Genomic DNA, 14827 nt, shown 5'->3' on the forward strand with positions numbered 1-14827 from the left:
ACATTATGACACAAATGCTGTCGATTGAGGTTAACTTTGTATGGCAAAGATTTTAAACATACTATCAGATAATGTGTTTAAGTGTTGATAATTTGCATCATTAAATGTTGCATCAGAAAATTTAATGCTGATACTTCAGTTTTCAATTATCAATTGTTGTTTACTATAAAAATCATGGTAAGAGTTGACATTTGAAGATCATCTTCTACTGACAAACATACAGTACTGTGCAAAAGTCTTAGGCACATAAGACGTTTACAAAAACATTTGTCTTAAGATGGTTATTTATATCTTTAGCTGTAGTGTGTCAATAGGTAATATACATTTTAGACTCCCAAACATTCCTTCTGCAAATAGAAGAACAGGGAGCCCTGCAACAGATGGTATGGTCCCCACAGAGACCCCCACTGAGCATCGAGTCAGTCTGAGATTACATGAAGAGACAGAAGCAGTTGAGACAGCCTAAATAAATAGAAGAACTGTGGAGAATTCTTCAAGAAGCTTGAAACATCCTATCTGCAAACAACCAAGAAAAGCTGTGTCTTGGTGTCCCTAGGAGAATTGGTGCTGTTTTGAAGGCAAAGGTGGTCACACCGAATATTGATTTAGCTTTTTTTTATGTTTACTAGACTTGATGATGTTAATTGAAAAATGAAAACTAATTATGGCACCATTTTTAAAGAAATCCTCACTACGCAACATTTTTCACAAGTGCCTAAAACTTTTGCACGGTACTATAAAGGTAAAGCAATAGAACAAGAGGGGAAAGTGATATCATGATGACAAGTTTTTTTTTTATTATTATAGTGTATTAATTTAAAACATGGGACAATATGATGGTAACAGTATTGATTTATTATCTGGGGACACCACTTAAAATTTAAAAATGTTAGTTACCATTGATAAAACTCCAAATGCTAGCTTTATTCCCCATAGATTTTGTTTTCATCAAAAGCATCATAGCATATTTTCAAATATAGCAAGAAGTTGAAAACACAAGGAAGCCAATAAAGTCTTGAATAAAAATGTATTTAAAAAAATAAAAATGACAGCATTTTGCTCATGTGTTTAGAAAAATGCATGCATTTACACTTAGTAAAATTTGGAAGCAGATAATTTATTCATCGTCATTTGTAAGAGACACAAATTGCACCCTATTTGTAGAATATAACAAAAAAAAAAAAAAAAAAAAAACACTCGATTGCAAAGTGCTGATGGTTATTTGAGTTTAATCCAACACATTCACATTTCTGCAATACAAATAAGTGGTTTTAGTAAACAAGTAATATAAAAATACTATTTTTTCACACTTGATTTAGGAAATGTTATGTAGTGTTACTGTAAACAATCTATTAGAGCAACAGCAAACCATAAGGCAGGCTAGAGCTTTAGACGCTGGAATGTTAAGTGGTTCCCATCAGGATAATTCACAGACATTCAGAGAGAGAGAGCTGTGCAACCTCTTTCACAAAAGACTTTAAGGCACCAATGTCCCCAAGCAGCAAGGATATTCCCATGCAGTTCCACTGGTCACCACTGCTGGCAGTCGAGGCACTAAATGACTCCATTTGCACACATGCAGCCGCCAAAACTCCTGAGGTGCATTAAAAAAAAAAAAAAAAAGAAAGAATCAGTGAAAGTGTGGAATTGTACATTATACATCTAAAAGGCTTACGTCAAACCTGGCACGATGTGTATTGATAACAGTTTGATTATGCGCAAGAGCAAATTCAATTTTACAGCTAGATTTGAGGGCAAGATTTGCAGTGATTAATGGCTTAAATTTAAGTCTGTGCCTCAAAAAACCCAGAAGACTTGGAATATAGCACACAAGTCATACAGACTACTTAGTTTTTTATTTGTCTTTTTAGAACAGGCCCCACTAGGTTCAACTAAATGCTTTCCTTATAAATATGAGCAGCGTCTAATTTTGTGTTCCACCGAATGCTCTGAATTTCTTGTTTCTTGGAAACACCTTACCTAAAAAGATGTTTATATTCTAATACTGTATATTGTAACTGGTAATAAATGACCCAGAACAGAAAGTAATCTCAGATATTCTCATTAAATGAATAAAGAAGGTTATCTGTGCAGATGCAGAATGTGCATCGGTCTTTACCAGTGACCGAGAGCAGGAGTTCAGTGGAGGCAGCAGCCTTGAAGAAGAGCAGGTGTCCAGTGAGAGGAACAGGCTGTCGAAACACACTTCCATTCAGCTCCAGCAGCACTGGAACTCCAGCCTGCACCGAGCCAACAGCCTTATAGCTACTCCCATTCATGAAAACCTCCACCACACAGGCCTCACGCTCATGTGACTGCTTGTGATCCGCCTTCACCTAGTGGTTTGTGATCCAAAGGCACATTAGACTTTAGGACAGCTGCTTTGAAAACATACCTTCAAAATGTTCATAAATATGAAACTTTAGTTTAAAACATCATTCAGATTCACATTCAGATTACTCCTGGGCTAAGCGATATAGCAAATATTCACGATATATTCATGATCATTTTGCTGCCGATTTTGCGTTTTTACTTTGGCCATTACGTTTCTGAAAGAGTCTCATTAGACTAAAGGGACAGTTCACCCAAAAATGAAAATTCTCTCATCATTTACTCACCCTCATGCCATTTCAGATGTGTATGACTTTATTTTTTCTGCAGAACACAAAAAAGATTTTTAGAAGAATATCTCCACTCTGTGGGTACATACAATGCAAGTGAATGGTGGCCAGAACTTTGAAGCTCCAAAAAGCACATAAAAGGCAGAATTGAAGTAATTCACAAATCCAGTGGTTAAATCCATGTCTTTAGAAGTGAAATGATAGGTGTGGGTGAGAAACAGATCAATTTTTAAGTCTATAAATCTCCACTTTCACATTATTTTTGGCAACTCGCATTCTTCATGCATATCACCACCAACTGGGCAAGGAGGTGAATTTGTAGTAAAAAAGGACTTAAATATTGATCTGTTTCTCACCCACACCTATCAAATCGCTTCTTAAGACATTGATTTAACCACTGGGGTCATATGGCTTACTTTTATGCTGCCTTTTTGTGCTTTTTGGAGCTTCAAAGTTCTGGTCACCATTCACTTGCATAGCACCTACAGAGCGGAGATATTCTTCTAAAAAGCCATGTTTGTGTTCTGCAAAAGAAAGAGTCATTTACATCTGGGATGGCATTAGTATAGGTAAATAATGAGAGATTTTTTTATTTTGGGGTTAACTATCCCTTTAAGTTCACAATCCCTCATTGTTTCGCTGCTGAAACTATATTTATATTTATATACTTTTGGAAAGCTGTGAGCATAATAGTGGATTTTTTCTTTTGCTGTTGGAGCAAACGGGTAAGTGAAAATTATATTTATTGTGGTCTCCCATTCACTGCTACTGCTATCATTTACTTCCACATTCCAAACTCGGATATGTGAAAAGGGTCAAATTGTAAGTGGTGCAGGGAGTATGGCAAGCCAATTTAGCTTTTAATGCATCCAGCGTTACTCATTGTAATTGTATTTGTACTAGTAATATTTCAACTAGAGAGCTCTACAATATATTTTCTACTAGTAAGAATTCCAATTACAGAGCTCTGTAATGACATTCTTACTAGTAGAAATGCAAATAGAGAGCTCTGCAATTGCATTCTTACTAGTAGAAATGCAAATAGAGAGCTCTGCAATTGCATTCTTACTAGTAGAAATGCAAATAGAGAGCTCTGCAATTGCATTCTTACTAGTAGAAATGCAAATAGAGAGCTCTGCAATTGCATTCTTACTAGTAGAAATGCAAATAGAGAGCTCTGCAATTGCGTTCTTACTAGTAGAAATACAAATAGACAGCTCTGCAACTGCGTTCTTACTAGTAGAAATGCAAATAGAGAGCTCTGCAATTGCATTCTTACTAGTAGAAATGCAAATAGAGAGCTCTGCAATTGCATTCTTACTAGTAGAAATGCAAATAGAGAGCTCTGCAATTGCATTCTTACTAGTAGAAATACAAATAGACAGCTCTGCAACTGCGTTCTTACTAGTAGAAATGCAAATAGAGAGCTATGCAATTGCATTCTTACTAGTAGAAATGCAAACAGAGAGCTCAGCAATTGCATAATTGCTTTCTTACTAGTAGAAATGCAAATAGAGAGCTCAGCAATTGCATTCTTACTAGTAGAAATACAAATTGAGAGCTCAGCAATTGCATTCTTACTAGTAGAAATGCAAATAGAGAGCTCTGCAATTGCATTCTTACTAGTAGAAATGCAAATAGAGAGCTCAGCAATTGCATTCTTACTAGTAGAAATGCAAACAGAGAGCTCAGCAATTGCATAATTGCATTCTTACTAGTAGAAATACAAATAGAGAGCTCAGCAATTGCATTCTTACTAGTAGAAATGCAAATAGAGAGCTCTGCAACTGCGTTCTTACTAGTAGAAATGCAAATAGAGAGCTCTGCAATTGCATTCTTACTAGTAGAAATGCAAATAGAGAGCTCAGCAATTGCATTCTTACTAGTAGAAATGCAAATAGAGAGCTCTGCAATTGCATTCTTACTAGTAGAAATGCAAATAGAGAGCTCTGCAATTGCATAATTGCGTTCTTACTAGAAATGCAAATAGAGAGCTCTGCAATTGCATTCTTACTAGTAAGAAAGCAATTATGCAATTGCAGAGCTCTCTATTTGCATTTCTACTAGTAAGAATGCAATTGCAGAGCTCTACAATTGATTTACAGAGCTCTACAATGGCATTTTACTAGTAAAAACTTGTATTCATTAGATGCAAAAACAGAGGCAATTACACCCATTTCCCTTTCCAAATTCCAAGAGGTATGCTACATTTCAAAATAAAGGCCATGTGTGACATGGTAAGATATTAGTGTGAAATATTTGTACAAACTTATTTAGCAAGCATATTGATTGCATTCACATAGTGTCAAGATTATAGATAATATCGAGATGAAAACACAAATATGCTTTGTTATTGAAGGATAATATTTTATATGAATTAACTATATTAATTCACCTCTGTATACTCTTGAAACAAGTTCAAAGATATTTTTCACATGTCAGAAACTCATATGGCCCACTGCGGTCTGCAGCATCTACAGTATAGTTTTTAGAAACCTGCCAATCAGACACTTGTGGATTTTGTCCCAAAAATGATAAAAATTCTTTTTTTATCAAAATGTTTCAGATGTAAATGTGTGGATTGTGTGAAAATTTGAAAAGAGTACAGAGGTGTACATGCAAAACAGTAGAAAGAAAAGTAGTTTTAATGTGTGTGTGTTTTTTTTTATTTATTTTTTTTATGAAAAATGGATAGCAAATTTGTTTTTTAGAAAATTTAAATTTTCAATTAAATTTAACATATTAATATACATCTTCCCACCTGCCAATTTATACAAGCCAGATGATTATAAATATGCATGAGACGCCCTTACCATAATGAGATGGCACTGAATAGAGAGCTCTACAATGCAATTCTTACTATGAATGAATGAGCGTTACATTTCTATAGCGCTTTTCTGACACTACACTCAAAGCGCTTTACACAGTGAACAGGGGACTCTCCTTAACCACCACCAGTGTGCATCATCCACCTGGATGATGCGACGGCAGCCATAGTGCACCAGTACGCTCACCACACACCAGCTACTGGTGGAAAGGAGAGAGTTATAGAGCCAGTTAATGGATGGGGATTATTAGGAGGCCATGATTGAGAAGGGCCAATGGGGGGGAATTTGGCCAGGACACCGGGGTTACACCCCTACTCTTTTCGAGAAGTGGGATTTTTTTTAATGACCACAGAGAGTCAGGACCTTGGTTTAACGTCTCATCCGAAGGATGGTGCCTTTTTACAGTATAGTGTCCCCGTCACTATACTGGGGCATTAGGACCCACACAGAGCACAGGGTGAGCACCCATGCTGGCCTCCCTAATACCTCTTCCAGCAGCAACCTTAGTTTTCCCCAAGAGGTCTCACATCCAGGTACTGACCAGGCTCAACCCTTCTTAGCTTCAGCTACAGGGTGATATGGCTGCTGGTACTAGTAAGACTCACTATTGTAGAGCACTAAAATTATGTTTATACTAGTAAGAATGCAATTGCAGAGCTCTACAGTTGCATTCTTATTAGTAAGAAATTAATTGCAGAGCTCTGTAATTGAATTAGAGAGCTCTACAATTGATTTTTACTAGTAAGAATTGCAATTGCAGTGCGCTACAATTATATTCTTACTAGTATGAATGTAATTGCGGAGCTCTGTACTTCAATTACAATTAAACATATCTTTAATGTGATTTGTTTATTAGTAAAAATTCAATTACAGAGCTCTGTAATTGGAATTCTTACTAGTAAAAATCAATTGTTGAGCTCTCTAATTCAATTACAGAGCTCTGCAATTAATTTCTTACTGCTGATGAGTACTGCTGGGAACATTAAAAGATAATTTGGCTTTCCATACTGGGACTTCAGTGACAGTACAGCTACCAGACATTTTAAGAGGTAGTCTTACAGTAATTCCAGTCTCTGCAGCTAGGGGCAGCGCATTCACCAAGTTGGGTCCATTCTGAAGATTTTCAGTTAGCAGTCCGACTACAGCTGCAGAGCTCAAAAACCCAGTGGACTTCTTCAAACAATCCCCTGAGTATAAAAAAATATTACCATGTGAACTCAGGAGAAAGAATCAAAAACACTAGCAGACAGAGGCCCAATATATATCCAATAAAATTCAACAATGCAGCAAACATGCTCTTTTTCACCACAGCATGAAAGATGAAAATTCTACCTCTGTGAATATTCTGCCTAAAATTTCCTTTGATGTTGCAAGGAAGAAAGTCATATAGGTTTGGAAAGACATGAGGATGAGTGAATGCTATTTCAATTTTGGCTGAACTATTCCTTTAAATAATTTACCTACCAAGTGATGTGACATGGACCTGACAGTAGGGTTGTTTAGAAGCAGTGCAGGCCTTCAACACTTGGCCCATCGACTCTCCCAACCTGATCCACTGATGAGAGTCAGGAGAGAACGTACTGGCCAACACCTGAGCATTCACCTGAAGAAAAATAAGCAAGATTGACCTGTAGATCAAGACAAGACATGTAAAATCATACAGTGTTATAAATAGACATGACTGGTGTTTAGGAAATTGGTCATGGAGATCTTACGGCCTCCCCTCACTCTTTCTTTACTAAAACAGGATCACAAATTAAAGATACACTCAGTAACATTTCTGTTTATGTTCACTGACACCTAGCGGCAGATGTAGCATAATGCAAAGCCATTGTAAAACTCTGCTATTCGCAGCCAGGCATGATTCGTTTATTCAGCGAATGGAAGCATCCAATTGCAGGGGATTATTGAGATAAACTAAGTAATAATCGGCTGTTCACATAGGATAGGATAGTACTTTATTGATCCCCAGGGGGCAGGGGCCAAAAATGCCCCTTGAAAAGACAAAAATGCCCGTAAAATTAAGTTTATGGGCAAAAAAAAATAAAAATAAAAAAATAAATAAATAAAAAGAAGACCTCGTGTTGAATTCTTCTGTTTTTTATTCGTAACATCTGAAATAGTTTTTAATATTCCAACCTAGTCTCACTGAATGAACGTTACTATCACTCAATTTTTGCAAACTGCGTTTTACGTGCGCGTTTCAAGTTTGGTCGCAGTTTCCTGGTGAAATTACCACAAGGGGCACTACAACAACTGAGCGTTTTAATCACAAGTACAACGGCTGATTATGCCTTTAGAAACACCTATTATTCACACTATTACTCACACACTGCTATGTTATGATATCATAACATTTTTACTGTAACGCATCATTTGGAAAACTATCCATTTTAATGGTTGTATTACAGACTCACATTTACACTTATTCCAGCAGTGTGATTAGCTTCCGCTGTAGCTCACCTGATAGACTTTGGACTCGGCAGACTGTGGTTCGAGCCCAGCCAAACACAAAAGCTGACACGTGAGACGAAAGTGTTGTGAAACTACGTAGCTTGCTTCGGTCAGGCTGCGCAGATGACGGCCTACATTCCGTGTTTCATATGTTTCTTTTGCTTTCAGAACAACACGTGATGTAATAAGGAAAACACCACTATTAATCCTTGAGATTTCATATAGGATTCTGCTCAATCATGCACAATTTTTTTTCACTTGGCACAGCCATTGACCAGGAAAATTAAAAAACGGCACCTTTCACCCTGGGCCCTTGGGTGGCTGCCCACCCTGTAGTTACGCCCCTGATTTGATGTACATGCTGTGTATTTTTAAATGGTTAGAAAAAATATTACCTTATAAATTGTACTAAATGCCCCTTGAAAATTAATTTCAGGGTGCAATTATTGCCCCTTAATTATAAAGTACATTTCTGACACTGTGAAACATTATTTCAAGACTAAAAAGAACTCACAGCTCCCACTAAAGCTTTGCCACCGGCCATGTCCACAATCTGCAGAGCAATATCCTTCCCACATCGAGCCTGGGCTTCTCTAGTACTCGCTCCCAGATGAGGGCAGCTGATGACGTTAGGATGATTCACAAGAGCCGAGTCCTTTGGAGGCTCCTGACCGACCCCCCCCCCCCAAAAAAAAGATAGCATTTTTTGTTTTTTTTTAATTTCTCAAATATGTTTGTTTAAATTGCTATCTATCCACAGGGAGAAAACAGTTCTCAGTCTGGGTTACTGGCAAGTACTCACCTCCACAAACACATCCAGCCCCGCTCCTCCACACTGGCCCGACTCCAGAGCTCGCAGGAGAGCGGCTTCATCGATGATTCCACCACGAGCGCAGTTCACCACCTTCACACTTCTCTTACACTTCGCAAATGTGGCATCGTTGAGGAGACCTGTGTAGCACACCACCAAACATTAGATATTACTCTGCGGCAACTTGTCAAAAGAAAGTGGTTCTGGTTGGGGGATGTGTACCTGTAGTGGAGGGCATGAGTGGAGTGTGGACTGTGATATAATCACACTGTGGCCACAGTTTCTCCAGAGACATCTGCTCCACTCCCCAGCTCGCAGAAACTTCCGGAGGGGTGATGGGGTCATAGCCAATGATCTGTCAGTAATGCAAAAAAATAATAATAATCCCAGAAAATTCCTTTAATGCTAAAGTTCTTCGAAAAATCATTACTAGGGGAAGATTTGAGTTTTTTAAGGATACAATTGTCTAACCCTCATTCCAAAGGACTGCATTCTTGACGCCACCTCTTTGCCGATTCTTCCAAGCCCAACAATTCCAAGAACTTTGCCGTACAACTCTGCACCCATGAACTGCAAAATCATTAGCAAAACACTCATCCAACTCACTCAACAGCCCGTGTGGCGCTACATATCAGCAATCACAGTCCGTTAGTGATGACCGAGTTAACACGGACAGGGAAAAGCATGGCTATATTTGGAATAGTATACCATAAATCCATTTCTGCACTATATTACCAGTATGTCTATGTTGTAATTTTGTGCATGCACTCAATACATGGATGATCTACTACATTTGCCAAAACACGGCTGATATTTACTTTTGAATTCTCTACTTCACTTGTTATTTGATTAGTAAGAAGCCCCTTACAGAACAGGGAGGGAATTTATTTTCTGAAATTGTTTTGAGTTCCCTTGCAATAAGTTAACTATGGTTTACTATAGTAACCATAACTGAACTATGATATTTGTAGTAAAACCATAGTAACCATAAAATTGACCATGGTTTTACTATAGTAAACCTGCATTAACCAATTAATTTTTTTGAGTGGTAAGAACCATTTAAAAAAAAACAAAAAAAAAAACATGGTACATGGACCACAAATTAACCATGGTGTTCTTATAGTAAAATTAACCATGTTTTTTTGGCAGGATGATTATGACTTTTATCATCGTTTTGGTTTCCCTCTATTATTATTATTACACTATAACCACAAATATCATGGATAAAATATGGTAGAAAACCATGTTAAATTTTGTGGTTATGGTTCAAGTAAAAATACCATAGTTTAACTATGGTTACTGTAGGAAAAACCATGGTTAACCGTTACAGAAATTAACCGCCATTTTACTAGAGTAGCCACAGTTTAACCACGGTATTTGGAGTAAAACCATTAAAATAATAATAATAATAACAATAAAATAAAAAATATTTTTTTTACTGTTGACTGTTACTACAGTCAAGGTTACTATAAAATTACTGTAGTAAAACCATGGTAAATTATATCCAAACCATGAATTCTGCCAAAAAATCAAAACATTGTAATACGGTCATGTTTACTACAACACTACTAGTTAAAATATGGTAAGCTATTACGAGGGAACGTAAAACCATTTAAAAAAATAAACTATTTCCTCCCTGTCTTCTAAGGGGCTCTGTAGATCTGACTACCAATCATTAAAGTAGATAATATTTCACCCAAAAATAGAAATTCTCATAATTTATTCACCCTCATGCCATCCCAGATTTGTATGAATATCTAGAATATTAGAAGAATATCTCAGCTCTGTAGGCCCATACAATGCAAGTGAATGGTGGCCAGAACTTTGAAGGTCCAAAAATCACTAAGTCAGCATAAATGTAATCCATACGACTCCAGTGGTTAAATCCAAGTCTTCAGAAGTTATATGATAGTTTTGGTTGAGAAACAGATCAATATTTAAGTCTTTTTTTTACCAAAAATTCTCCTCCCTGCCCAGTAGGTGGTGACATGCACGAAGAATGTGAATCGTAAAAAAACAAGAAGAAGAAGAATGTGAAAGTGTAGATTTATTGTGAAAGCAAATTTAAATATTTATCTGTTTCTCACCCACAACTATAGTATCACTTCTGAAGACATGGATTCAACCACTGGAGTCGTATGAATTACTTTTATGCTGCCTGTATGTGCTTTTTGGACATTCAGAGTTCTGGTCACCATTCACTTGTATGGTGAGTTCAGCAGAAGAAAGAAAGTCATACATTTCTGGTATGGCATGAGGGTGAGTAAATGATGAGAGAATTTTCATTTTTGGGTGAACTATCCCTTTAAGACATTTTGTTTCACCAATGTGGAGTACCGATATATATGCAAAATTACAGTTTTTATTTCCACGATCTTATCTGGACACCACTTACTGAATAAAACGTGCAATATGATGAGATCATGCAACAACAATGTAGCATACTACTATTTGAAACTTTTATCGTTGCATTATGAGTTGTTCTGCATACTATTTAAAAACAGTTGGCAGTATATAGTAGTATACACGGCGTACTATTCAGTAAGTAGTACGCTAGCATTCCATTCTGTGATTGTCTGTACTATGAAACTTCAAACTAACATATTCGCACATACTGTACCTTTTTACGATCCCATTTTCCATCCTTCATTGACATGACAGCTTGAGGAATATGTCTTAAAAAATAGGAAAAGGTACAGGTAATTAAACATGGGTTTTCAATACCAGATGAAAGTTTTGTATTAATGATCAGGATCAAAATCAGTGCAGTGCAGGCTGGGCCTATAAATAAGTAATAATGGCAGTTTATGATATAATGCTGTGTGGTTTACCTTGACAAGCTCATCAAAAGAACACAGGTGAGTTCAGCAGCACTGATTGTGTTTCCACTAGGAGTGCTAAAAAAAATAAAATTTAAAATTAAAAAGACAAGCTAAATTAAGACTTTCAAATGTTCCAGAATTCATGCAAATCAACATGTTTTCTCAAGCAATCTGCCAGAACACACAGAATAGAGGTCAGGAGCAAGATTTAACACGCTCCATTACTTCATGACAATGATGCCTCTTTTAGTTGCTGCATCCACGTCCACGTTGTCAACTCCTGTTCCGGCCCGTCCAATGATCTTTAAGTTACTGCCAGCATTGATGACGTCAGCTGTAACTTTGGTTGCTGATCGGACGACTAAACCATCGTAACTCTTGGGAAGAAAGGTTTAAAGACATGTGAACAAAAATTCCATATAAAACAAGAGTAACTTAATCTCAACTCTGTTTCTTCCTGGCAAAACATAGAAATGTACAGTATATTATAAATGTGTGATCCAAAAGTCTGAGACCACATTGAAAATCTGTGATTCTGTAACAAAGTTTTAGGATTTTGGAAAGTTTAAAGCAAAAATAAATAAATAAATAAATAAATAAAAAAAAATAAAAAAAATGTTTTTAAAAAATTTAACATAAGATATAGAACAAATATGTGTCTGCACTACTTCTACAGTAGGTCACTAATTCATTAAACTCAAGTAAATTCATGACATTGTCCATGTGAACTTGAGTCAACTTGTGGAGCTCCATTGCGCATCATTAAGCCAATGCATTTATAACATATTAATTTGGAATTAAAAATGTTTGTTAATAATAATAATAATAATAATAATAATAATAATAATAAAGCAAAGCATTTTCAGTAGTGGTCTCAGAGTTTTGGACACCACTGTAAATACAAAATGTCATTAAAAAGAACCCAAACATACAGTTTATGTATGTAAGTAAGCCCAAACAAAACACTTCAAATTGATGGTCTCCTCGATGCTGCCTAATAAAATCATTAATCATAAGATTTTTGAAATGCAAGTCATTGCAATGGTGCAGGTACATGCTGCTGTTGCATCAGATTCAGAAGAGGAGGGGTGGCACAGTCACACAAAACTCGTTTACACATCAAAATGGAGTTATACTGAATGCCACATACATGAATGAATGCCACCTATAAAAGCTACAGCATCTCTGAACGACGCCATTCGCTAGAGGTGATTCAAAACAAAGTCACTTAAGACTGTTTTTACAGTTCAAACAACAAGCATGACGCTTTTACCTGAATCTCTGCAATCAACTCGTCCTTGCTCATGTGCTGTTTCTCCGTCACCTTAATGCCATTCTCCTGCAGAATCGTTTTACAACACGGATCAACACTTTCACTAATTAAAACGCTTTTTACTATTATTGGAGCCATTGCTCTTGATTCACGAGACTCAACTCGACCAACTGATCGCGTGAACTGAGCGACTGAACTGCTGATCATGCCTTTTGAATGAAGAAGATCTAACTGCAAGGATGAAACTCCGCCCTAAAGTTTTATTCTACCCCAGTGCAACGAAAGAAATACCCCACAGTACCCCAATCTCTTTGCCTCTCTCGTAAAATACAATGTTCTGTAAGTTTTGGACTAATACAGCTCTGGAAAAAATTAAGAGACCACTGCAAAATTATCAGTTTCTCTGGATTTACTATTTATAGGTATGTGTTTGAGTAAAACGAACATTTTTGTTTTATTCTATGAAGTACTGACAACATTTCTCCCAAATTCCAAATAAAAATATTGTCATTGAGAGCTTTTATTTGCAGAAATTGACAACTGGTCAAAATTAAAAAAATACAAAATGCAAGTGTTTTCACCCCCAGATCATCACCGATCCTCCACCAAATTTCACAGTGGGTGCGAGACACTGTGGCTTGAAGGACTCTCCAGGTCTCCGTCTAACCATTAGACGATCAGGTGGAGGATTGGTGATGATCTGGGGGTGCTTCAGCAAGGATGGAATCGGGAAGATTCATCTTTGTGAAGGAGGCATGAATCAAGCCATGTACAAGGTTATCCTGGAATAAACCTTGCTTCCTTCTGCTCTGACAATGTTCCCCAACTCTGAGGATTGGGTTTTCCAGCAGGACAATGCTCCATGCCACATGGCCAGGTCAATCAAGGTGTGGATGGAGGACCACCGGATCAAGACCCTGTCATGGCCAGCCCAATCCCCAGACCTGAACCCCATTGAAAACCTCTGGAATGTGATCAAGAGAAAGATGGATGGCTACAAGCCATCAAACAAAGCAGAGCTGCTTGAATTTTTGCACCAGGAGTGGCATAAAGTCACCCAACAGCAATGTGAAAGACTGGTTGAGAGCATGCCAAGACGCATGAAAATCAGGATTATTCCACCAAATATTGATTTCTGAACTCTTCCTAAGTTAAAACATTAGTATTGTGTTGTTTAAAAATGAATATGAACTTGTTTTCTTTGCATTATAAATGGGGGGGGGGGGATTGTTGTTGACCGGGGGGGCCGCCCCCTCATGCCGCCCCCCCCCCACAAGATGCTGCTCTGGGAAACTACCCATGTCGCCCATGCCTAAATCCGCCACTGCTCTAAATGACAATATTTTCAATTGGAATTTGGGAGAAATGTTGTCAGTACTTCATGGAATAAAACAAAAATGTTAATTTTACTCAAACACACCTATAAACAGTAAATCCAGAGAAACTGATCGTTTTGCAGTGATCTCTTAATTTTTCCATTTATACACACAGTATATGCTATATTCACTATTGTTTCCACTCAAAAAGGAGGGATTATTGGTTTATTCTATTGGCATTTACTCCATTCTTGTAATAGTCTAAGTTTATTTATAAATTATATTTAGAATATATTGTAATATACTATATATTTTACTCAAACAAGTTGACAATAAAAAAAAAAAATTGAAACAAAAAACTACAGCAATGAACAACAAAGAACAACTTAAAAGGCATTCAAGAACTCAAAAGTTTACACAGTTATGCATTGATACATTTGTATTACTTTGTACTTCCTTGTAAAGTCAACATTATTGCGGCAAACTCAAGCTTGCCATGATAATTTGCACATATAGTAATTTGAAATATAGTATTTTGCCATTAAATCAAACATTACGATTTTTAAGATTTACGCATTTCAATTTCATAACAAAATTCCATCAAATATAACTGTGTTATGTTTAACCAAATTAAACGTATAAAACTTTTAAATATTTAGTATTTTTTTATTTAATCAAAGATTACTCTTTAATTAACATTTG

The 14827-nt window shown here is 36.7% G+C and overlaps 2 protein-coding genes across 2 annotated transcripts in view; both read right to left on the reverse strand.

Moving 5' to 3' along the window:
* Window positions 1–14827, reverse strand: part of LOC127448416 (ceramide synthase 6-like) — a 427716-nt gene that overhangs the window by 80768 nt on the left and 332121 nt on the right. The gene's annotated exons all lie outside the window — the stretch shown is intronic.
* Window positions 775–13027, reverse strand: LOC127448412 (D-3-phosphoglycerate dehydrogenase-like). Its single transcript, XM_051710911.1, has 12 exons — window positions 12810–13027; window positions 11762–11913; window positions 11546–11611; window positions 11335–11389; window positions 9186–9284; window positions 8937–9069; window positions 8706–8854; window positions 8418–8570; window positions 6914–7052; window positions 6509–6636; window positions 2120–2336; window positions 775–1594 (listed from the first exon to the last, which is right to left on the reverse strand). Exons 1-12 carry the CDS (start codon window positions 13014–13016, stop codon window positions 1428–1430), a joined length of 1665 nt encoding a protein of 554 aa, XP_051566871.1. The 5' UTR covers window positions 13017–13027; the 3' UTR covers window positions 775–1427.

The sequence above is a fragment of the Myxocyprinus asiaticus genome, chromosome 11 (assembly GCF_019703515.2).
Source record: "Myxocyprinus asiaticus isolate MX2 ecotype Aquarium Trade chromosome 11, UBuf_Myxa_2, whole genome shotgun sequence".
NCBI lineage: Eukaryota > Metazoa > Chordata > Actinopteri > Cypriniformes > Catostomidae > Myxocyprinus > Myxocyprinus asiaticus.

Excerpts from the sequence above, each read along its gene's own strand:
- LOC127448412 (XM_051710911.1), bottom strand. The coding sequence starts at position 13,016 with ATGATCAGCAGTTCAGTCGCTCAGTTCACGCGATCAGTTGGTCGAGTT. Across the intron at positions 11,914-12,809 it reads AGTTGATTGCAGAGATTCAG|AGTTACGATGGTTTAGTCGT; the intron begins GTAAAAGCGTCA and ends TTTCTTCCCAAG. Across the intron at positions 7,053-8,417 it reads GCAAAGCTTTAGTGGGAGCT|GTGAATGCTCAGGTGTTGGC; the intron begins GTGAGTTCTTTT and ends ATTTTTCTTCAG.